The 23,951-nt window shown below is 40.8% G+C and overlaps 1 protein-coding gene across 1 annotated transcript in view; it reads left to right on the forward strand.

The window, feature by feature from the left end:
• ENTHD1 (ENTH domain containing 1) overlaps window positions 1-23,951 on the forward strand; it is a 118,108-nt gene that overhangs the window by 60,095 nt on the left and 34,062 nt on the right. Inside the window, exon 4 of the mRNA XM_027871057.1 lies at window positions 2,697-2,817. Coding sequence (XP_027726858.1) covers window positions 2,697-2,817 — 121 coding nt within the window. The remainder of the gene's footprint in view (window positions 1-2,696; window positions 2,818-23,951) is intronic.

Below are 23,951 nucleotides of genomic sequence, written 5' to 3' on the forward strand. Positions count from 1 at the left end.
CGAGACTGGGCTCGGTGAATTCCCCAACAAGAGTTAGCTGAGTCACAATGAAATCACAGTTGTGGAGTTGTGGAGAGAAGAGATACCTTCATTAGCAGTTCTCACGAGAATCAGGTGTGTTCCCTCATTGGAATCTCACCTGTACGGGAGCAGAGCAGGTGGTTCGATAGGATCACTTGGCTTTAACCCCAACTTGTCCCAATGTTCCTGCACGTCTCATTGAATATCTGTGTTTGCAATGCAGTATCTATTGTTTCTATAGAGTCTGTGAAAACCAATCTCCCCCCATCTTGTTTACATATTTGTGTAAACCAGTAAACCAATAAACCAATAAATCAGCCTCCCCCTGCCCTGTTTTCCTATCAGTTCTGTGGGAACCAGACTGTTAGCATTTCTCACACCCTGCTCCCTTTCCCCTTCTTTCATACAGCCTCCCATGTTGATCACCTAAACACAGAGTGTCACCAGGCTCTGTCCTCTTCACTGTCCCCTATGTAGGTCTTCTCCTTGTGTGCATTTGGAAAGAAGCCTCTTACTTGTCTCTCTGCTATCGTTCTGTTGCTGTTGTTGTCCTTGGCCGCTGCATTTATTCAGCTCCTTCATTTTTGTCATTTCAGTTAACCTCTTCAGTTTTGATTTTCTTCCTAAAAATGTTCCAAGTGCCTCTTTTTTATTGAACATTCATATTTTTTCATTTGTGGTCAAGCTCAGATTTGCAGGATTGGTCACCCTGGGCTGCCTCCTAAGCGCCATTACTTTTTAGAACACGTTATTCCATTCCCTCCTACATTTTCTGGTGGGTGCTAGTCTTGCATTATTCAAATTTCCTTTCCTTTGTATTTGAAGGTCTTTCTCCTGATCGCTTGTGGAACTTGTTTCAGAATTGAATTGTTAAATTTAGCTATTATGCATCTTGGAGTTTGCAGCCTTGGATTTTTTCTGGAGGTGGTCTGTGTATTCTTTTAGTTGATATTTCATTTTCTATGTTCAAAGGTCCTGGGCTATTCTTTTCTCTTATTTCTTGCATTATGGTGTTAAGATTTTTTTTGTCCTGTCATGTTCTGGGAGACTTATGATCCTTGGGTTGTCTGTGTGCTTCCTGTCTTAGAAATCAATATGTTTTGCTTCCATGGGGGGGGGGGCGAGTTTTCTTTTAATGGTTTTGAATTTTGCTTCTCTTCTTCTAGGCTGTCCTTCAGTTCTGCATGTCTGCATTCCCAAACTATCACTTTCTTTTGTTTCTTTGCTAAGACTTGCCACAACAGATTCAAGTCTTTCTGTTCTGCTCATTGTTTTTGTTGTACAATGTCATAAATCCTGCTCTCATAATTCTCATTTGCCGTTTAAACCACTCAGGAACAGTGTGTTGTGGTTCCATGATCTTCTTACCTTTCACAGGGTCCTCTGTCTCATTAAGTATCAGGTCATTTCCTTTGTTTTACAGTATTCATTCATAGATGCCTGAACTTGTTCACTAGAGCTGTCGATGTTTTTCCTGTTGATTTATCTGTTTGTGTTAAAGGAGTTTTTTTCTCCCTAACGTCTTTGGTAATTTTAGTCTTTTTCCCCTGCATTTTCCTCTATTTATTTTCTGACTCTATCCCTTCTGATGGTGGTTTCCTGGGGGCTGAATCTCCAAGTATCTCGGCCTCTTCCCATATTGAGCAGTTCACAGTTCGCCAGCCTGAGTCTCTGCCCCAAGTGACTTTTGGGTGGTGAGAACTGGCCCCAGCTAGATGCTGTGTTCTTTCCCTCAGGCTTAGTGGAATGCTACATAGCTTCCCCCGGTGCTACAGAGCTAACTAGTTGTCTGTCTTGGCCATAGGCGCTTCAGGGCTTTGCCACACTAGTACTACAGGGTTTTGGCCCTCAGCAGATGTTTTTGCTCCTGAAGGGCTGCCATCTGTTGTTCTAGCTGTCTGTCTCTGCCCAAGCAAAATTCTGCCACCTGGAGTCAGGGGTCTCCACTGCAGAGGAAAGAGGGAGGGGGGACGAGGTTGTAGGTCGACTTTCGTTGCAAGCCCTGAGCTCTGTGTCAGGAGTCTACCAGTGCAGCCTCGCTGCTCAGAACGTGGGAGGCAGAGAAGGCATGCTGAACCCAGGGTCAGTTCGTGTTGTTTTCAACCTTCTTTTGGATTCTGGGTGTCCTAAACCATGGGGATGGCCAACGTTGCTTTATCTTTGGTACACAAGATTTGTTTTGATTTGAGAAGTTTGAGAGGTTGTGGGGATCAGAGAAGTTGTCTAGTCTTCCATCTTGCTGCTCATGTCACCCTCAAATCTAAATATTTAAATTGATTTGAGTTGAAATTGCAGCAAAGAACTCTTTCTAAACTGGTTTGCCTGAAGGAATGTTAAAAGCAACCAAGGGTGGGGACCTGCATACTGAATGACTCATAAGCCAGGCTCCAGCTGGGCTAAGAATGCAGCTAGGACTGGGAAGACAGTAGAAAAGCATATGCAAACCACATTTGCACAACATTACCAAATTTGTAAACTATTACAATCTGATTTGGGTTCTTCACTTGGTATATTTTCACCCTTTGAAATATTTTCACCATTTCTTCTTCCTACTTTACTTGGGTGGACAATTAAATTATAATGTTGACTAAAATGCTAAAATGTCCTTATCCATCTTAAGAGGCCAGACATGACTCTTTGTTGCTTAACCAAGGTGCTCTCTTGTTTTCTGTAAGGACCTGATGGTATTTTATGATGAAGAACCAAAGCAACTTTTGCCACCAACACCTACCATGATCCCTCCGACTTCATTGGTGACAGAAGAGTGTGAAGAAGGATATAGCCTTTGGGATTCAGGTAATATAACCTAGCAGTAGGAAGCGAGCCTCAAACAGAAGCATCGGTCTAGGCTGCTTGTACTTTGGATGTGTACTTTGTGAAAGGGAACAACAGGTGACTCTTAATTATGTGTAATAATAAGAAACAGGGATAGTGTGCATAAATTAAAACTGAGTGGAAGCCATCGGCTTCAAAATTCTCACAATTGAAGAAGACTTTGTTAGAAAAATCTGAAACAAAAAGCTACTACAGGAGTAAGTGAAGGAAAGCTTTTATTATGCTTCTCTCAAGAGAAGTAGGCACGCGGGCACTGGTTCAGTGGTAGAATCAATTTTTAAATGGTTAGTAAGATCCATACTCCCCTCTACCAGGGCTAAGATTGGTCTAATTCATCTGAGTTACACTCTTCCTGGACTGCCCATCTCATGTTCATCCATGTTCTGTTAACTCTGTCCACTTCATGGATCCCGTGTTAAAAAATGGCGGCTATCTCTACCCTCCAGGTGTGTCAGTTAATATTTAATAAGCTCATTAAACAAGCGCAGTGGAGAAAAGCCTTTGCCCTATTGAGGCCCCATCCCTGAACCTGAGGAATTGCAACGGGTTTAGCCTCCAGGGCTCTTTCTTAAGGAACTAGTTGTTTACAAAATGTTTTGGTACACTTTCTGATTGGTTGAGGGACTGTCCACAAGATCCTGGAATTTCTTATCCTGCTGTGGAAGCCTAACCCCCTAAAACCTTTCTTACAATTCGTACAAGCACTAGGAAAGAAACCCAAAGACTGATTTTAGTTCCACCTTCTCTTCCTTAACTTGGCCACCTTTTCATGGAGCTCCAGACAAAATAATGAGGTGGCTCAAAGGCAGAGTATTGAGAAAACATTGAAGAACCACTCTCCCAACTGGTTTTTTATCCATGAATAATCAATCCATAGTTAAAGTCATAGTATGAAATTGCAGAGAGACGGCTCCTGACAAGCTCATGCTCTCTCATCTTAGTGAGACCCTACTGTACAGCAATTCCTTGATTTCGATTTTGTTAATTCCCCAGTGCCCTTCCCAAACCTTCGCCTCACTTGCTCCTCTAGCTTTTTACCCCACATCCCCCTGCTCCCAGAAGCTAGCAGCACCTCCTTCTTGCCACTGGCTCACCTAGAAGGTTTCCTAGAGTAGGTTTGGTCCTCCAAAGCTTTAGGTCCAGGAATCCATCCCTTTGGTTTCCCCAATTCTGCTGACAGCTCTGATCTCGAGGTTCCTGTTCTACCTTCTTTGCTTTATTGTCATTTGCTCTGCAAAACCTGTCAACAAGTCCGATTGAGTCTTTCTTTGTCATGTCTCTCATCAGTCCCTTCATTTCCATTCCACAGCCCCCTCCCTAGTCCAGGCTGCCAGCACTTCATGCCTTGATTGTTACAATAGTCTTTTAATTTACCTCCTTTCCTTCCATCTCTTCCCTCACCAGTTTATCTTGCACACTGTAGCGAGCTTAACATTTCTAAAACTCTCCTGCTCAAAATCTGATTACCTAGAGGACCAAATCCCTTAGCCTGGCCTTCTGTATGCCTCCCAGTCTGGCTCACGTCTACCTTCCCAACCTCACCTCTCATTCTCTCCTACATGAACCCGGAGAACATTCCTACCTCCACACCATTGTCCACTCTGTCTCCACCGCTTTGAATGTACTTACTCACATCTTTTCAATCAGGTGCTGATGAATTAAAGAATATCTATAGTTGTGACAAGAGAATCATTTTCTTAGAAGACAAACCATTGAATGGCAAAGATTATATTTCATCAAGACTTGTTTTGTTTCATTGGGTTCAATACATTGCAATAGGCCTAGACTGTGGAGTTTCTAGCATTTTGGATCCAGTTAAAACTTTTCTTTCCCTCAATTAGCAGAAACGATTTTCTTCAGTAGAACATTTATGGAAAGAGAAGAACCTTTTTTGGGTAAACAAAGTCTGGTGCAACCTTAATAGACTTGATACAAAAAAGATAGTAGTGACCATCTAGGAAGTTCGATGAGAGCCCTGAACGACAGCGGATGTTCTAACTTTCTGTAGAATTGTTTGTGTCCTTTGGCCAGGAAACACTCTGTCTTGTAAAGCTTTTGCCCAGCTTTAGAGGAAAGCTAGATACTGATGAACTCTCATTCATGTACATTGAGGTCAAAGCAACACTGGGCCCTATGAGTGTGACAGGCCGTCTAAGCAGCGCTGGAAAGCTTTCAAGAAGATCTCTAAACAGTGTACTGAAACACAATAATGTCTTTCCCGTGCTGTTCTGTAACTTGGTAATGACTGTTCATCTCATTGGGCAAGGACCATCCTTTATGCTTCTTTGAATTCTATGGTGTTATACAAATAATGGTAGTAAGAATAACTGGCATTTACATACTACTTTAAGATTTGCAAAGCACTAATACACTTGAAAACATTAGAGAACAATTAAGTGCTTAACTGTGTGCAAATGATTCTAAGTACAAGAGCTCAGAGAAGGAATAAATCACTGTCTACTTAAGAAGTCTGAAAGTGGGAGTGAGGTTGGACCTTGGAGGATGAGTAAATTTTCAGCGGTTCCCTAACTTATTTTGCCTACCGCCCTCTTCTAAAAAAAATTACTCAGCGCCCCCTGGAAATCTACTTTCTTTAACCTTTTAATGTTTTTTTTTTGTTTTTAATTTGCATCATTTCAGAAAAAAATGACACATCTTATATGTAATAATTTGTTGTAAATTTGTTTTTTCCCTACATTGAAATTTTGATGATACAATATCGCATCGTGTAATTGTATAGTATCATACTGTAAACAAGTCATTACATGCACATATTCCTACAAGCTGGCCTGCCACCACTTGTTTGTTAAGACCTGTCGTCAGACTTGACCACTGATCAGTTATGGCTTGTATTTTGCGTGTTTATTTGGAAAATAAAAGTCACTATGACTTTAACTCAGTTACGCAACAGATGAAACATGTACAAATGTTTTTTCAAAATTTTCTCTTCTATTCTTTCCTTATGCTTCCACCACCCCCTTATTTTTATTCAACACCCCACAGTTGCACCTGATGCTACTCCTGCCCGCTCCCCATTGTTCCAGTGCCCCCCAGGGAGCAGTATTGCCTATTTTGGGAGCCCATTTTTTAAATCATAGACTAGAGACCACCAATTTTAGCACTGAAAGGAATAGTAAAGATTGTTAAGTCCCACCTTATTTTACAGATCAGAAAATGAGGCCCAGATAGGTACCAACACTACACTAAATAGGAAGGCTTAGGTTTGAACCGAGGACCTCAGACTCCAAATCTGGCAGGCATTCTTGCCCCTGTACCAGAGGTGGAAGTGGGGGAGGGCATGTATTTCAGATGTGGAAACAGTATAAAATACCCTCTTTGGTACAGAGATGAGCATCATGTGTTTGGAGAACAAAGAGAAAAGTGGCTTAACTATGTGTGTGGTAAAGATGTACAATTGAGGTGTTTTTTCTTTTTAGAAATCACTTTGGGAGGCAGCTAGGTGGAACAGTGCATAGAGCTCCAGCCTTGGAGTCAGGAGAACCTGAGTTCAAATCTGGCCTCAGACACTTGACAGTTAACTAGCTGTGTGATCCTGAGCAAGTCACTTAACCCTGATTGCTTCACCCAAAAGCAAAAGAAAAAAAAGAAAAAAAAAGAAATCACTTTGAATCACTCCTCTGAAATGTAAGAATTTAAAAGGAACTCTTATATCTGCTGCAGCCTAGAGAGCAGTGTTTACCTGTGTGTGCATATACGTGTGTGCACGCATGTGTGTGTATATGAATAAGCATTGCAGGTGAACATTTCAGTGCTTGCACTCTCTGAAAGATCAAATATGATATTGTGTCTATATTAAACATCTAACCACTTGCTCACCTTGCCCCCTTTATCTTGGGGAGAATTCCATATCCTGGGGTTCATATTTATGGATTTTGTAGCAGCATTTCAAGCCCACAAATGCTCACTGGACAAAACAGTTTAGGAAATACCTTTCTTTCTTTTTTTAAGTTAATTTTTTTTCAATTTACAAGCCTTTGTTTTCTCTTGCTCCCACCTGTCCCCAGAAAGAAAAAAAAATCCTTGTAATAAATATGCATAGTCAAACAAAACAAATTCTCATATTGGCAGTGTCCAAAATATGTGTTTCACTTTGCATGTTATATTTATCACTTCAATGTCAGAAAGTGATCTTCGTTGTCATTTATCATCTCTGGAATGATATTTTATCATTTACTTTATCATATTTCTTATCATATCGGTGTTCTGATATAAATTGTTTTCCTAGTTCCATTTACTTCATTCTGCATGGGTTCATACAAGTCTCGCCAGGTTTCTTTGCACCTTCTTTTTCTCCATTTCTTACATTGCCTCATCACATTCATATACCACAATTTGTTCATCCATTCCCCAATTAATGGGCACCCCCTTAATTTCTAGTTCTTTTTCACCACAAAAAGAGACGCTATATTCTTGTATATATTGTGTATTTTTTTATTTCTTTGGAATATAGGCCTACTAGTGGTATAAGTGGTTCAAGGCAGATGCACAATTTAGTTACTTTTTGTATGTAAAGTTTCAAATTGCTTTCCAAAGTGGCTGGACCAATTAATATCTCTGCAAATTGTTTCACATGCCTATTTTAAAGAAGCCCTTTACAACCCTCATGATTTTCCTTTTTTTTGTTTCAGTCAAATTTGCCACTCTGACAGGTGTGAGAGTTGGTTTAATTCGCATTTCTCTGATTATTAGTGACTTGTAGCATTATTTTTTCATATGGCTATAGATAGCTTGTATTTCTTCCATTAATAAATGCCTGTTCATATCCTTTGACCATTTATCAGTTGGGGAATGGCTCTTATTCTTATAAAATTGAACCAGTTCCTTATATATCTTAGAAATGAGACCTTTATCAGAGAAACTTGCTGCAAAGATTTTTTCCTAGTTAATTATTTCCATTCTAATCTTAGTGGCTTTGAATCTGTACAAAGTCTTTAATTTTGTGTAATCAAAATTGTCTGTTTTATTTTCTGTCATCTCTTTTATCTTTTGTTTAGTTATGAACTCTTCCCTTATCCATATGTCTTAAGATAATTTCTTCCTTGCTTCTCTAATTTGTTTATGTGATCACCTTTTATATCTAGATGATGAGTCTATTTGGAGCTTATCTGGTGTGTGGTGTAAAGTACTGGTCCAAACCTAATTTCTGCCAGACTACTGACCAGTTTTCCCAGCAGTTTTTGTCAAGCAGTAAATCCCTACCCTAATAGTTGGGATCTTTGGGTTTATTGAACACTGGACCACTAGGTTAATTTGCTTCTGTATATTGTGTAACTAATCTGTTCCTCTGGTTGACCTCTTTTATTTTTTGAACAGTATCACATTGTTTTGATGGTTACTGCTTTATATCACAGTTTAAAGTCTGGCACTGATCCATTTCCACTTTTTAAATTATTTCCCTGTCCTGAAGCCAAGATGGCAGAGTAAGAAGTAAGTCGCTCTTATCCTCCCATATTAACCTCTGAAAGCCCAGAAAATATAGCCCCAAGAAAAACCCTGAAACATCTGAACCAGAAGAAAGATGAGGTGCAGTAGTCTGGTAGCCCAGGTAGCTTGAGGGATTAACGGGAAAGGCCCCTCTTGCCCTTGAGGAAGGGGAGCAGTACAGAATGGGAGGCGACCCAGCAAGCTAGTGGAAAGCCCCACCTCAGCATACCAGGAGGAGATCCTGAAACCCACATGGTGGAGCAGGCAAACACCAACACCTGGACCCTTGAATGCCTCAGTGAGGGCGGGGAACCAGTGGGAACCAGCATGGAAAACCACTAGGTACCTTGGCATTCTACAGCAACTGACTCTCCCAGTGCCTCAGCAAAACTAAGGGAAGCAGTGCTACAAGGGGCCCCAGGTGGATAAACACCCTGCAACATCCATCTGAAAGGAGCTGAAGAAAGCAAAAGGAAGGAAAGGCCCTGGGAAGCAGGAAATCTCCAGGAGCCACATTACCCAATCCTACCCCTAGAGTTCCAGTGTTGCTGATTCCAGCCCAACAGCAGGTAAGCGACCAGAACCCTACAGCCTCCAACTGCCAACACCGGAGGCCCCAGCACACAAAGCCAGTGACCAGGCCCTGGGCTCTCAACACAAGAAGCTTGGGTCAGTGCCCTCTGCTCCCCAGCAGGAGAGCTCAATCTCTTTAAAGGCCAGGAAATAAGCAAACACCATGAACAAAAAGAAATGTATCATAGATTCATACTATGGGAACAGTGAAGATCAAGGCAGAAATTCTGAAGAGGACAACATTGTCAACAAACCCAAATCTGGATCCTTAAAAGGAAATATGAACTAGTCTGAAGCCCAAAAAGCCTTCTTAGAAGAGCTTAAGAAGGATTTTAAAAGTCAAATGAGAGAGGTAGAAGAAAAAATGGGAAAAGGAATGAGAGGTATACAAGAGAGAGTCAATAGCTTGGAAAAGGAAGGACAAAAATTAACCATAGAAAACAAGTCCTTAAAAAATACAATTGGCCAACTGGAAGAAAAGTACACTGAAGAAAACAAGTCCCTAAAAAGTATAATTGGCCAAATGGGGAAGGAGGTACAAAATCCAATAGAAGAAAACAATTTGCTAAAAATTAGAATTAGACAAATGGAAGCTTCTCTATGAGAGAGTAAGAATCAGTCAAACAGAAACAAAAGAATGAAAAAATAGATGAAAATGTAAAATACCTCATTGGTAAAACAACTGACCTGGAAAATCAATCCAGGAGAGACAATTTAAAAATTATTGGTCTACCTGAAAATCACGATGAAAAAAAGAGCCTGGACAGTATCTTTCAGGAAATCACAAAGGAAAACTGCCTTGAGGTCCTAGAACCAGAGGGTAAAATAGCCATAGAAAGAATCCACCGGTCCCCTCCTGTAAGAGATCCCAAATTGAAAACGCCAAAGAATATAGTAGCCAAATTCCAAAATTATCAGGTCAAAGAGAAAATACCACAAGCAGCCAGAAAGAAACAATTTAAATATCATTGAACCACAGTCAGGATTATACAGGACCTTGCAGCTTCTACATTAAAAGACCATAGGGCGTGGAATATGATATTCCGTAAGGCAAAGGAGTTTGGATTACAACCTAGGATCAACTACCCAGCAAAAATGAGCATGATCTTTCAGGGGAGGAGATGGATATTCAACAAAATAATGGATTTCCAAACCTTACTGATAAAAAGACCAGAGCTCAACAGAAAATTTGATCTTCAAATACAAGACTCAAGAGAGACATAAAAAGGCAAATGGGACAAAAAGAAACAACATGTTATTAATAAGGGCAAACTGTTTACATCCCTATAAGGAAAGATGACACTTGTAACTCTTGAGAACTGTATTGTTATTACACCATGTTAAAGGGGTATATACATAAAGGGGGTGGGTATAAGTTAACTTTGATGAAATGATAAAAAAAATTAATCAAGTGGGTTAAATGGATCCAAGTAAATGGATTAATCTGATCTAATTAAGAAAATGTACTGAGAGAAAAGGAAAGGAGGAGGCAGACAAGGGTAAGTTACATTACAGGAAAAGGCACAAACACCTATTACAATAGAGGGAAAGAAAGGAGGGAGATGAGCATTGTTTGAACCCTACTCTCATCAGATTTGGCTCAAGAAGGAAATAACATAATCAGTTAGGTATAGAAATCTAACTTGCCCTATAGGCAGTAGGTGGGAAAAGGGGAAAAAAAAGGTGGTGGTCAAAAGCAAAACACTAGTGAGGAGGGAAACCAAGAAAGGAGAAAGAAAAGCATAAACAGGGAGGGGGAAGGTTGGAGAGAAAGACACAGATAGTAATCATAACTGTGAATATGAATGGAATGAACTCTCCCATAAAACAGAAGTGGATAGCAGAATGGATTAAAAACCATAATCCTACAATATGTTGTTTACAGGAAACACATTTGAAACAGAGGGACACACATGGCTGGAGCAGAATATATTATGCTTCAGCTGAAGTAAAAGAAGTAGGGGTAGCAGTCCTGATCTCAGACAAAGCAAAAGCAAAAATAGATCTTATCAAAAGAGATAAGGAAGAAAACTATCCTGCTAAAAGGCACCACAGACAATGAAGTAATATCATTACTAAATATATATGCACCAAATGGTATAGCATTCAGATTCTTAGAGGAGAAGTTCAGGGAGTTAGAGGAAGAAATAGACAGCAAAACTATACTATTGGGAGACCTCAACCTCCCCCTCTCTGAACTAGATAAATCTAACCACAAAATAAACAAGAAAGAAGTTAAGGAGATGAATAGAATATTAAAAAAGTTAGGTCTGATAGACCTCTGGAGAAAATTGAATGGGGATAGAAAGGAATATACTTTTTTCTTGGTGGTACATGGCACATACACAAAAATTGACCATGGACTAGGGCATAAAAATCTCATAATCCAATGCAGAAAGGCAGAAATATTAAATGCATCCTTTTCAGATCATGATGCAATAAAAATTATATGTAATAAAGGGCCATGGAAAGATAGACTAAAAAATAATTGGAAACTAAATAATCTAATCCCAAAAAATGATTGGGTCAAACAAGAAATCATAGAAATAATCAATAACTTTATTCAAGAGAATGACAATAATGAGACAATATACCAAAACTTATGGGATACAGCAAAAGCAGTTCTTAGGGGAAGTTTTATATCTCTAAATGCTTACATGAATAGAATAGAAAAAGAGGAGATCAATGAATTGGGCATACAACTAAAAAAACTAGAAAAAGAACAAATTAAAAACCCTCAATTAAACACCAAATTAGAAATATTGAAAACCAAAGGAGAAATTAAGAAAATTAAAATTAAGAAAACTATTGAACTAATAAATAAAACTAAGAGCTGGTTTTATGAAAAAAAACTTTTGGTTAATTTAATTAAATTGCTTTTCTTTAGATTCCTGATCTTTTGTTCTTCCAGATGAATTTTATTATTTTCCTCCAGTTCTACAAAATAGTACTTTGGTAATTTGATTGTTAATACACTAAGTAAATTATTTGAAGTAGTGTCGTCAATTTTATTATATATTTCAGCCTACCCATGATAAGTTAATGTTACTTCAGTTATTTAGATCTGTCTTTATTTCTGTAGTGTTTCATAGTTGTAATTGTATAGTTCTTGTGTGTATTATGGTAGGTAGACTCCATAGTAGTTTATATATTCTGTAGTTATTTTAAGTGGAATTTCTCTATCTCTTCTTCCTGGATTTTGCTAGTAATATACAGAAATGATGATTTATGTGGATTAATTTTATATCCTGCAACTTTGTTGAAGTTATTATTTCTTAATTTTTAGTTGACTTTCTAGGGTTCTCTAAGTAAATCATCATATCATCTGCAAAAAATGATAATTTTGTTTCTTCTTTGCCTATGCTTATAACTTCAGTTTCTTTTTCTTGTCTTGTTGCTATAGCTCACATTTCCAGCAGGATATCAAATAGTAGTGGTGACCATGGACATCCTTGCTTTGCCCCTAATCTTACTGGGAAGGACTCTTAATTAGTTCCCATTAGACATGACGATGGATATACTACTTACCATAGTAGAGGAAAGTCCATTTTATTCCTGTTTTCTATTTTTAAAAAACAGAAATATTTATTGCATTTCCTCAAAATCCTTGTCTGTATTAATCAATATAAATACATGATTTTTGTTGTTCACATTATTCATAGAATTCACATAACCTTGTTCATTTGTTTGTAGATTTCCTAACACCCCTGTATTCCTGGTATAAATCCAACTTGGTCATAGTATATGGTCTTTGTGCTATGTTGATGTAGCCTTTTTGCTAGTATTTTATTTAAAATTTTACATGTATATTCATCAGGGATGTTGGTCTTTAGTTTTCTTTCTGTGTTTTGACTCCACCTGATTTAGGTATCAAGATAATATTTGAATCATAGAAAATATTCAATAGGATTCCTTCTTTTTCTGTTTTTGGAAACAGTGTGTGTAATATTAGAGTTCATCATTCTTTGAATGTTTGATATAGTTCACTTATAAATCCATCTGATTCTGGGTTTTTTTCCTTTGCAAGTTAATCTGTAATTTGTTCAATTAATTTTTTTTTTACTCTGTGATTGGATTCTTAAGTTCTCTAATTCTTGTTCTTTTAATCTCGACATTTTGCATTTTTGTAAATATTCATCTACTTCATTTAAGTTGTTGGTTTTGTTGTCATGTAGTTGGGTAAAATAGTTTCTAATGATACTCTTTATTTTTTCTTCATTTGTTGTGAAGAAATGCTTTTCTAAAGAATCATGGCAACGCTAGTGGTTGTAGCCATGGTAATATCAACAGAAGAAGCTTATGTAGAAGAGGATTTCTCAGAAGGCTTAGTTTGATTGGGATAAGCATCCAAAGTTTAACTTCAGGTTATAATAATTACATTTTTCTTCCCTGCTTCACTTCCATTATCCTTTAATAACTTCTTATCTCTGGCTTCCATTCCAATAAATAGTTTTTCTTTCAATACTGCTGATAACCTTTTCTTTGGTGGATCATCCATTCCATCAGCCCTGGAAGTTTATCCGCTTGTCCTGGTCATGCTCTGCATTCAGAGGTTTTGTATGGTCAGGTTCCTTCTCTGTTGGAAGTATAAACAGCTTGTGTTATACCCAAATCAAAATGGAATGATGCCCAGAAATCAGTACAAAAGATTACAGGCTCCCAAACCACAATGAGTTGAAACTTAGGAGTCAGAAGAGGCTTATAATAGTTTGAGTATAGAAAGAGCATGTAACCTGCCTCTGAGTATACAGGTACCTGGTGACAGTGACAGTGAAGGAAGACTATAGGAATTTGTCTATGGGAAAGATGCAGAATAAGTGACCCTGATGTTTGCATGGTGTGTGTGTGTACGTGTGTGTGTGTGTGTGTGTGTGTGTTGGGGGCAGGGGTCTCTTTGAGGAGACTGCAGTAACCTCCAGAGATTTGTAGTCCAGTCCATTATACTGCCCTAAGGCAGGATTGTATCTAGTCCTTTCCAGAAAAATAAAAATATCTTTTATTCAGTTATTGCTAACTACCCAAATTGTTTTATTTTTTAAAAATTGACATTGTTTTTTTCTCTTACAAATGCTAGTGAATATTCCCTGTAACTTTATAGAGTAAGGCGAAAGGAAACATGCAGTTAACTTCAGCATCCTGGAGATGAGTTGCTGGCTTTTAATAGAAAAGCTTTTTCAAATCCCCTGGGAAGGGATCCCATAACCTTTTGCTGAGATCTCGTCAATGATTCGTGGCACTTATGGTCAGGAAAGACAGTTATGACTTGATAAGTTAAAAAAACAACCAGAACATAACTGATAAAAATATTGGTCACATCAAAGTATATGGCGTTTTCTCTAACTAATTACCATTAGAATACAATGGGGATGTCAGTATTTTTGCATGTTAAGTAAAGCATTAGTCAGTCTTTTCTATGAAGCCTTGTTTGTGGATGTGATAGAATTCAGAAAGTGGAGTTGGAATCTAATTCCAGCTATCTGGGAGACTTTTTCAATTTTGTTTATTAAGATGGCCTCGGAGGTCCCTTACATCTCTGAATCTCTGATCCTCTGATCTTAAGTTCTGGAGAGAGTGTCCAGGCACTGCTGCAGATGGCTGGCTGTGCTCATTACGTGTCACCAGGAGGAGGTCTGGCTTCTCTCTGGAGCTGGCACAGTGCCATGTGCCACAAAGACCAAAATGGCCTTTATGATAGGATGCTGATAGTTATCTGGTGTTGCAGGCATAGCAAGCCTCTAACCTGCTGGAGATTTATAAGATAGCAAAAGCTACCACTCTTTGTAGATGACATGAGTTGGAGTTAGAGAGCCCTAGAAAATCAACTAAACAACTAACAGCTTTAGCAAAGGTGCAGTATCTAAAATAAACCTACATAAAGCGTTGGCATTTCTATATATTACCAACATAGTAAAGCAGGACAAGACCGAAAGAGGAATTCCATTTAAAATAACTGCAGACAATATAAAATACTTGGGAGTCTACCTGCCAAGACAAACCCAGGAACTATATGAACACAATTACAAAACACTTTTCAGATCTAAACAACTAGAGAAATATTCATTGCTCATTGGTAGGCTGAGCCAATATAATAAAATGATGATTCTACCTAAATTAATTTACTTATTCAATGTCATACCAACCAAACTACCAAAGAATTATTTTATAGAGGTATAAAAAATAATAACAAAATTCATCTGGAAGAACAAAAGGTCAAGAATATCAAGGGAATCAATAAAAAAAAAATACAAAAGAAGGCAGCCTAAGAGTACCAGATTTCAAATTATATTACAAAGTGGTAATCATCAAACAATATGGTAATGGCTAAGAAAGAGAGTGGTTGATCAGTGGCATAGATTTGATATACAATACACAATAGTGCACGATCGCAGTAATCTAGTGTTTGATAAACCCAAATACCCTAGCTTCTGGGGCAAGAGCTCACCATTTGACAAAAATTGCTGGGAAAACTGGAAAGCAATTAGGCAGAAACTAGGCAGACACCAACATCTCACACAGTATACCGAGGTAAAGTCAAAATGGATTCGTGATTTAGGCAGAAAGGATGATATCATAAACAAGTAGTGCAGCGTGGAAAATTTTACTTGTCGGATCTATGGGTGAGGGAAGAGTTTGTGACCAAATGAGAGACAGAGAGGATCACAGGAAGTTCAATGAACCATGTTGATTACGTGAAATTAAAAAGGGTTTGTACAAGCAAAACCAATGCAACCAAAATCTGAAGAAAAGCAGGAAATGGGGGAAGTTTTACAGTGAGTTTCTCTGACAATGGCCTCACTTCTCAAAAAATATGAACAGGCAGTTTTTAGAAGAAATCAAAGCTATCTATATTCCTATAAAAAAATCTAAATCACTGTTGATTAGAGGAATGCAAATTAAAATAACTCTGAGTCACCACCTCACACCTGTCAGAAACATGACAGAAAAAGGAAAATGACAAATGCTGGAGGGGATATGGAAAAATAAGGACACTAATACACTATTGGTGGAGTTGTGAACTAGTCCAACCATTCTGGAAAACAATTTGGAGCTATGCCCAAAGGGCTCTAAAACTGTGCATACCCTTTGAACCAGCAATAACACTACTAGGTTTGTATCCCAAAGAGATCAAAGAAAAAGGAAAAGGAGCTCTGTGTACAAAAATATCAATAGTGGCTCTTTTTTGTGGTGGCAAAGAATTGGAAGTTGAGAGGATGTCCATTAATTGGGTAATGGCTGAACAAGTTGTGATATATGATTGTGATGGAATACTGTTGTGCCATAAGAAATGCCAAGCAGGATGCTCTCAGAAAAACCTGGGGAAGATGTATATGAACCTGATGCAAAGTGAAATGAGCAGAATCAGGAGATCATTGTACATAGTAATAGCAATGATCAACCATCAAAGACTTTGCTTCTCTGATCAATACAATGATCCAAGACAATTTCTAAGGGCTCAAGATGAAAAATGCTCTCCACCTCCCAAAAGAGAGAACTGATAAACTCTAAGTGCAAATTGAAGTATAATTTTTTTCACTTTCCTTATTTTTCTTAACCTTTTTTTTTTTACAACATGGCTAATATGGAAATATGTTTTGTATGATTCCGCATGTATAATTGATGTCATATTGCTTGTCTTCTCAGTGGCCCTCAGAGGGGCTAGAGGGAGAGAGAGAATTTGGAACACAAAAGTTAAAAAAATGCTCTAAATAAATAAGGAGGATAACAGAGGAGAAGTTACTGACTGATGGAGGTCTGAGAGAATCAGGAAGTAGCTGTGGAATCCATAAGCATTCCACCTACCCCACCATAACCAGCGAGTAGAATTTAAGGGCAACTGTCGCTAGTAGTGGAAGAGTGGAGAAGGAAGTCATCTTCTCAGAAAGAGTCAGGTCTCAGTGAGGGCGAGCAGATGGAAGAGAGTGAGAAAGGCAAGGTGTAAGATGAAAGGAAGTTTGTTAGTTAGGAGCGGACAAACTTATAATGGGACAGTAAAGGAGCAGACATCTGGGAATTGGAAAGAAAGTCTGAACACTGGTAGCCAGGAGTTCAGAATCACTTGGGTAGCTGGGGGTATGCTAACCACTGAGTGATGAGTGCAGACAGAATATCGGCGGTTGGAGAGAGATCCACTGAGGGAGCTGTGTGATTAAACTAGTCAAAGTCCTTCTCAAGATCCAACAGAGTAGCAGATGGTGATGTTGGGTCCTTGGAGATCCTGGCATGCGGGAGGAGGTATGGCCTTGGGGAGCCTGTTCAAGAGACAGGAAATGACAAGCTTGAGGTGGATTTAGAACTAGAGAAGGCCCTGGGCTGGGGAAAATGGTGAAGCCTGAAGCTGGGAGGTGACTGGATGGGTCTCGTGTGGAATACGCCCAGCTCTGGAGGTGGACGGCCAGGTCTTTGTCCTGAGGCAAGCTAGAAGGACCCTGCGCTGGAAAAGACTCACTGGCGCTGAACCTCGGGAAGCCAGGGATTCTAAGGGGCAGAGGTGAAGAGGGAGTGCATTCCAGGCATGGGAGGAGGGCAGTCAGTGCAAAGACACGGAGATGAGAGATGGCATGTCAAGGACGAGGAGCTGCAATTGGGCCAGCTGAGGATGGGGAGCTTGGAAAGGTTTGTAGCCAGATTGTGAAGGGTTTAAATGCCTAACAGACATTTGCATTTTATTCTGCAGGCGATTGGAAGCCGCTGGAACTTCTCGAGCAGGGAGGTGACATGGTCAGATCTGTGCTTTAGGAATATGCCTTTGGTAATAGTAGAGGCTGGAGACATTGTGACCAATGAGGAAGCTGCTGGGACCGTTCTGGCATGAGGCGATGAGTGCCTGTGGGGATGGAGGAGAGTGGATATGGACTGAGATTTGGTGGAAGTTGGACAAGAAGGCTTGGAAATTGATGGGGCCTGGGGGTGAGGGAGACAGAGAATTTGAGGTGCCTTTGAGATGTGAACTTGGGTGACCATCTCCCTCCATCCTCCCTCTATGGCCACCTTCTCCTGGAGGACACAGAATATTGAAGTAGGTATTTATTGGAATGTGCAGGGCCTCGTGGAGGTTTGCATAGAATTCCTCTACTTCTTTCCTTTCTGCAGCAGGTGCTGATGCACAAGCCGCCCTTTTTAATCTTCTTTGGAAGGGGCTGTTTGCTTGTGTTTGTTGTGAGCCGCGTCGCCTGGATGCGCACTTGCCCCAGGAAATGACGCTTCCTGTTGCTTTGACACATGAGAACGCCAGCTCCACCTGCTCCTTTAGCTGTCTCCCCGAGGAGGATCTGTGAGCTAGCTTTCCATTTAGCTGCACTCTTCTTATATTCTTCTGGCCTCATTTGGAGTGAGAAAGTCAATATTGATATGAGCCAATTCGTCCAGTAATGTTGACTTGACATTCAGAATGCCAGCAGTTAAATTAATGTATTAACAGTGGTGTCCTTTTTAGTGCTGTTTGCCTCCTCCGCTGCCGCTATGCCACTAGGGCTCTGCATGGGGCCGAAGACCATTTTGTTGTTTGTGATTTTTTTTCCGGGTTGCCATGGCCAAAGAATTCCTCATCTGTTGTCTAGCTTGTGGGGAAATGACTTTCTCTGCTCAGACTCCTCCTTGGCCAGTAGTCAGAGGTTGTCCCTAGAGCCTGAAGTGCTCAAGGCCTTTCAGTTGTGCTGGCACCTGCTCATGCCTCTACCTGAGCACCACCTTCACAAGCCCAGGGACTCCACCTCCCATGGGAGTAAGACTTTTGATGGACCCCATGGTCTGTGTGTAGGGAAGATGGCATCGATGGTGCTGGAGCAAATGGATGAGAGAAGGAGAAGAATGGAGGATGAAGTTATCGTGTTCCTCCCGAGCCGTCTCTTCTCCAGGCTAACATCTCCTAGTTCCTTTGACTGTCCCTTTCATGTCTGATTTTGAAGATTCCTCCATCTCTGTCCTGATTGTCCTCCTTTGGATGTATCCTGGCTTGCCGTTATCACTCTCAAAGGCAGTGATTGTGCTGAGCACAATAGTTCAGGAGGGTCTGACCAAAATAGAACGAGTGGGTGTATTGTATTTCCTCCTCTGTTCTGGATGTTGAGACCATAGGGTCCTAGCTGTGGCACTGGAAGGAGCCTTAGAAGTCATCTAGTGCTACTCTTTCCTAGTTTAAGTGGAGAAACTAAGGCCAAGAGAAGTGAGGTGACCAACCCAAGGTCACACAGGTAATAAGTAGCAGAGTTCACATTACAACTCAGGTCCTCTGACTCCAAATCCAGCATGCTTTCCAGTGAACCATACTGCCTCCTTACTGAACATCGATTAATGCATTCTAAGTGAATTACATTCTTTGAAAGCCACGTGTTGAGTCATACTGAACATTAAATCAACTAAAATCCCTAAATGTTTATTATAATTAACCCGGCGGGCCATCTGCAATCATCCTGAGCTATATCTGGCCACTGGACCCAGATGGCTCCAGAGGAGAAAGTGAGGCTGGTGACTTTGCACAGCCCTCCCTCACTCAAATACAATTCACTTGCAAGTCACGGCATCACCTCCCTGATGTCAGGGTCCTCTTAGAGAATGAAGGACGAACAACAACCATCAGCCAATCAATCAATAAGCATGTATTAAGGGCCTACTATGTGCTCAGCTCTGTGCTGGGTGCCGAGGATCTAAAATAAAGAAAGGAAAAACAATCTGTGCCCTCGAGGAATTCCCAGTCTTGCCAGAGGAAAGAGACAACAGGGACATATTTAGGGACAGAAAAAATAGGTCCAAAGTAGATAGCAGGTGATTTGAGGGGAAAGGGAAGGATCAGGAAAGACTTCAGAGACAAGAATGAATTTGAGCTGATATTTGAAGGAAACTGAGGATCCTAAGAGATGAAGGTGATGAGGGAATTCCAGGAAAAGGGGATGGCCAGGGCAAAGGGACAGGCAGCAGATGAATGAAGGGGAGGAATGTTAGATAAGGGAAGTTCTAAAGCCCTTTAAAAAACAGACAAAAGAGTTTTACTTTATCCTAGAGGCATTAAGGAGCCATAGGAATTTATTACGTAGAGAAGTGACATGGTCGGAGCTGTGTTTTAGGAAAATCATTTTGGCCCCAAGCAGCCATCCCTCATTCTCTGGACTTAGCCTCTATCCCCCTACCCCCACCCCCAGCCATTACTTTTATGGGTGGTTGGAGGGATGATGGTGTCCCCCACATAAACAGGGATGTTCAGAAGAGGATTGAAGCGGGAAGGAAATGAGTTCAGTTTGGGATGTATTGAGTTTGAGACGGACATCCAGTTCAAGGCTGAGATGTCTACAGGACAGCCAGAGCCTACCCCTGTCTCCCTCCTGCTATACTTCGCATGCTGTTTATTTTTAAAAACTCGGTAGAGAACTCTACATGCATATGTTTTAAATTGCATCTCATTAGCTTTGGCCTGGCTTGTAGAGGTCTTTTTGGATCCTAATCTTGTCATCCAATTAGCTATCCTCTTCAATGACATCATCTGCAATTTTGATAACCATATCACTCCTTTGTGCTTTCATCCAAGTCATTTATAAGAATTTGTAAGAACAGGCTAGGGCAGAGGACTGAGCGCTGTGGCCTGCTGCTGGACACCCCCCTTGAGACTTAGCATTGATCCATTAATCGACATCTTCCAGGCTGGCCTTTCAGTTGGTATAACCTGCCTGGCTGTGCCCTTATCTTGTTTATTGCAGGGGCATCATAAGAGATATTAACCTCTAAGATACAAGGCCAGAAGACATATTACTCCTGAGTCCCTGGCTGTCAGTGATCTTCTGTTCCTTAAGTTATCTTGTATTTACTTATTTAATCAATCAGCCAGTAAACATTTATTAAGCACCTACTGTGTACATGTAAGAAGGCAACACCTAAAAGAAAGCTATGAGGAAGGGCTAGGATGAGGGTGGGAGATGACATCCAAAGTATTGCAGCCTGGTGGGAAATGATGAGAAGGCTGGCCCAGGGCCCTCCTTAAATGGGGGGTGTGGGAAGAGCTCTCTGTCCTTCATCCTCCACCCTCCAAATGTATTCCCATTTTGTGTCCTTGGGTGATGTAGACTCCTTAAGGCTTAGCAGAGTCCCTGGCACACAGTGGGCTCTCAGTGAATGTTGATATGAAGGCTTTACATGGGCATTGAAGCACAATTTCAAATAATAGACCTTAAGTGTAGGTTATTTGCTACTGTACCACAAAGGCCAGCCTGATGCCATAAGGGGCCTTATTTAGACCTCTGGCTGAAGTAGAAGAGGTGAGGCCATGGGTAGTGACAAACTCTATGAGGTATTTGCAACCACAAATCCAAAAACCTTGAACCACTGGTATTTTTTGCCATGACCAACTCTGCACATGGCAATCACCCTGGCTCATGACATTTTTAAGTTCTATTTCCTGACTTTAAAAAAAAAATGTTGAGTTCTCCTGCTGAAGCAAAGGGGGCACTTACCCGACCAAGCTTCTTTTCCTGCTCATCCGGGCCTTGTACAGGGATGTTTTGCTGCTGGAGAATGTCTGCCAGCCTGGAGCTTTGCCTCCTGGAGTTGTGCTTCCCAGAGCTGTGCTGGGGCACCGGGTGATTTGGCTGCTGGAGAATGCCGCTGCCCATGGTGGTTTTCCAAACTGGTGTCTACCAGGTTCTCCTGCCTCAATACGAGGCTCTCAGGGGTCCTGGTGTTGGCACTTGCCTGCTTCAACAATCTGGGTCTTGGGATCTCCCCCTGGTATGCTGAGGTGGGGCTTGCTGGGACACCTCCCGCCCTGTACTGCTCCTCCTCCCCCAGAGTGAGAGAGGCCTTTCCTGTTAATCCCCCAAGCTTCCTGGGCTACAAGACTGCTGTGCCCTGTCTTTTTGCTGACTCGGGGTTTTTCCTGGGTTGATATTTTCTGGACTTTCAGAGGTCAATAAGTGACTTACTTCTTACTCCGCCATCTTGGCAATCCTCACTTTCTCCTCCCCATTTTTAAGTTCTAAAGACGATGTGTACCATATGAAAATAGAACTTCAGGGGAAGTGTTGCTGTCTGGTTTAAACCAACTTCTGTCCATTTTTCATTTTAGGAGGATGTGGTTAATAGTTCAACATCTGTTTTATAGTTTGACTAGTGGGAAACTCTAAAGATATTGTGAGTAATTCCACATTGCTTTCCTTTGTTTTCTGCATTCATTGTTTCCTTATATGAATCAGGTTCCCAGGAAACTGGCATTGGCATTAATTGGAAAGATTACTTTGTGATTTTGGAAATAGTGTTCCTTGAAGGAGCACTTCCGTTGCTTTGAGCTGTCAACAATGACCTCTGCTGGGCAAAGTTAGAGGTCATGCAGAATCTAGATTTGGGACCAGCCTTCTTTCTGGAGCATCCCTGACAGGGATCATTCAGGCTCTGTCTGAACATTTCCAGCAGTGGTGGGATCTGTGGTTAGACAAGTCTAGTTGTCAGAGTCTTTTATGGCGGGCTGATTCTCCAGATAACAAATCCTTTCTTTTCAGACATACTTTTCCACCCTCAGGGACCAAGCACTTGGAGGGCTGGGGTTGCCTACGTTTGTTTCCTCATAGCCCTGGTCACCCAGCAGTTTCTGTTTCTGTTTTCTAGATATAAGAAAATGGATTTGTTTTTTCATGTTTGACATTTTCTATCTTGAATGCATCGGGGGCGGGGTGGCACTTACATGGCATTGCATAATTTCCTTTCTTCCCTAGGTCCTTTTTTTTTTTAAAGTGAGGCAATTGGGGTTAAGTGACTTGCCCAAGGTCACACAGCTAGTACGTGTCAAGTGTTTGGTCTGAGGCTGGATTTGCACTCAGGTCCTCCTGACTTTGGGGTCGGTGCTCTATCCACTGTGCCCCCTAGCTGCCCCTCTAGGTCCTCTTTGACAGCAGATCTTTGCAGCTAAAATAGAGGGCTGGTGTTTATGTCCATGAGGGCAGGGGTGGGGAGCAAAGAGGACATACTGGGAAGTTTAAAGAGGGAATTCTCTTTAAACCCTTTTCTATTTACTTTCTTAAACTATTCCTGCCCAGTCCTCGGAATGATTCCCGCTACTTCCTGCTGCCGTGGCTCATCCAATAATAATATAATTTGGCAATAATGTGGGAAAGGAAAAAACAACACACCTTTTCTCCTAAAAGCCTGGAAAGAGGGGGGATGGTGGAAAGTGCTTTAGTAAATGGAAAATTACATAAATAATGCTTTACATGTATATTGTCCTTCCATTTTCAAAATCTTAAAATGCCTGGCAGCCGCCAGGCGCACATGATATTTTCCAAATAATTGGACCTCGTTCCACATGTTGTGCAGCTGGCCGAAAGCATTAGTGCTGCTAACTCCCATTTCTGAGAGCAGATGCTTTTAGAGATTCTACACATCATTCGATGGAACATTAAATAGCATACTTTAAATCCTAGGGCGGCAGGAGACACACGAAGCCCTATCTGCGTTCCAGATTCTCAACCACCAAAGAGCTGATTCCTAAAAAGAAGCTCCATGACCTTTGGCAAGCTGCCCTGAGAAGGTGTTAGACCACCTGGCTCCAGACCTGCTTGTCGGGGGATATTTAACTTCCCTTTCTTCTTTGAAAATATTTCTTGTCTATAAAACCTAAGCAGTGAATGCGACTTATCAGCCTGCCTTGTGGAATGTTTTAAAGAGAATTCACTTTTCTACAGTTGTGAATATAATTGACCAAAACCTCAAACAGCTGCAGTAAGAACCAATGAAAGAATAAAAGAGTGAGTTCACGGTTCAGTTCAATAAGCCCTTATTAACAGGTGTAGCTGTGTTTTTAAGATGCCACCTATTTGTGTTTGCTCCTCAGGTACTACATTGTTTTGTTACTACAATGCCCCAAAGAAATTTGGAGGTATATTGACTTCTGAGTTATTCATGAATTCCAGGTCAAGTGACCAACCCCAAGCCCTTTCCGTATGACTGAGTGTTTTTGCCATAAAAACCACATCACATAATCGCACCACTTTTTCAAGTGAGGAGACTGCTGTTTAATCCAAACCATAATGGGCTTTGTAACACTGACTGCATCCTCCTGTGCCAGGGTCCAAGTTGGCTTTAGCTGAGACCTTTCAACGTGT

This window comes from Vombatus ursinus, unplaced genomic scaffold (genome assembly GCF_900497805.2).
Source record: "Vombatus ursinus unplaced genomic scaffold, bare-nosed wombat genome assembly UNPS02003292.1, whole genome shotgun sequence".
In the NCBI taxonomy this organism is placed as follows: domain Eukaryota; kingdom Metazoa; phylum Chordata; class Mammalia; order Diprotodontia; family Vombatidae; genus Vombatus; species Vombatus ursinus.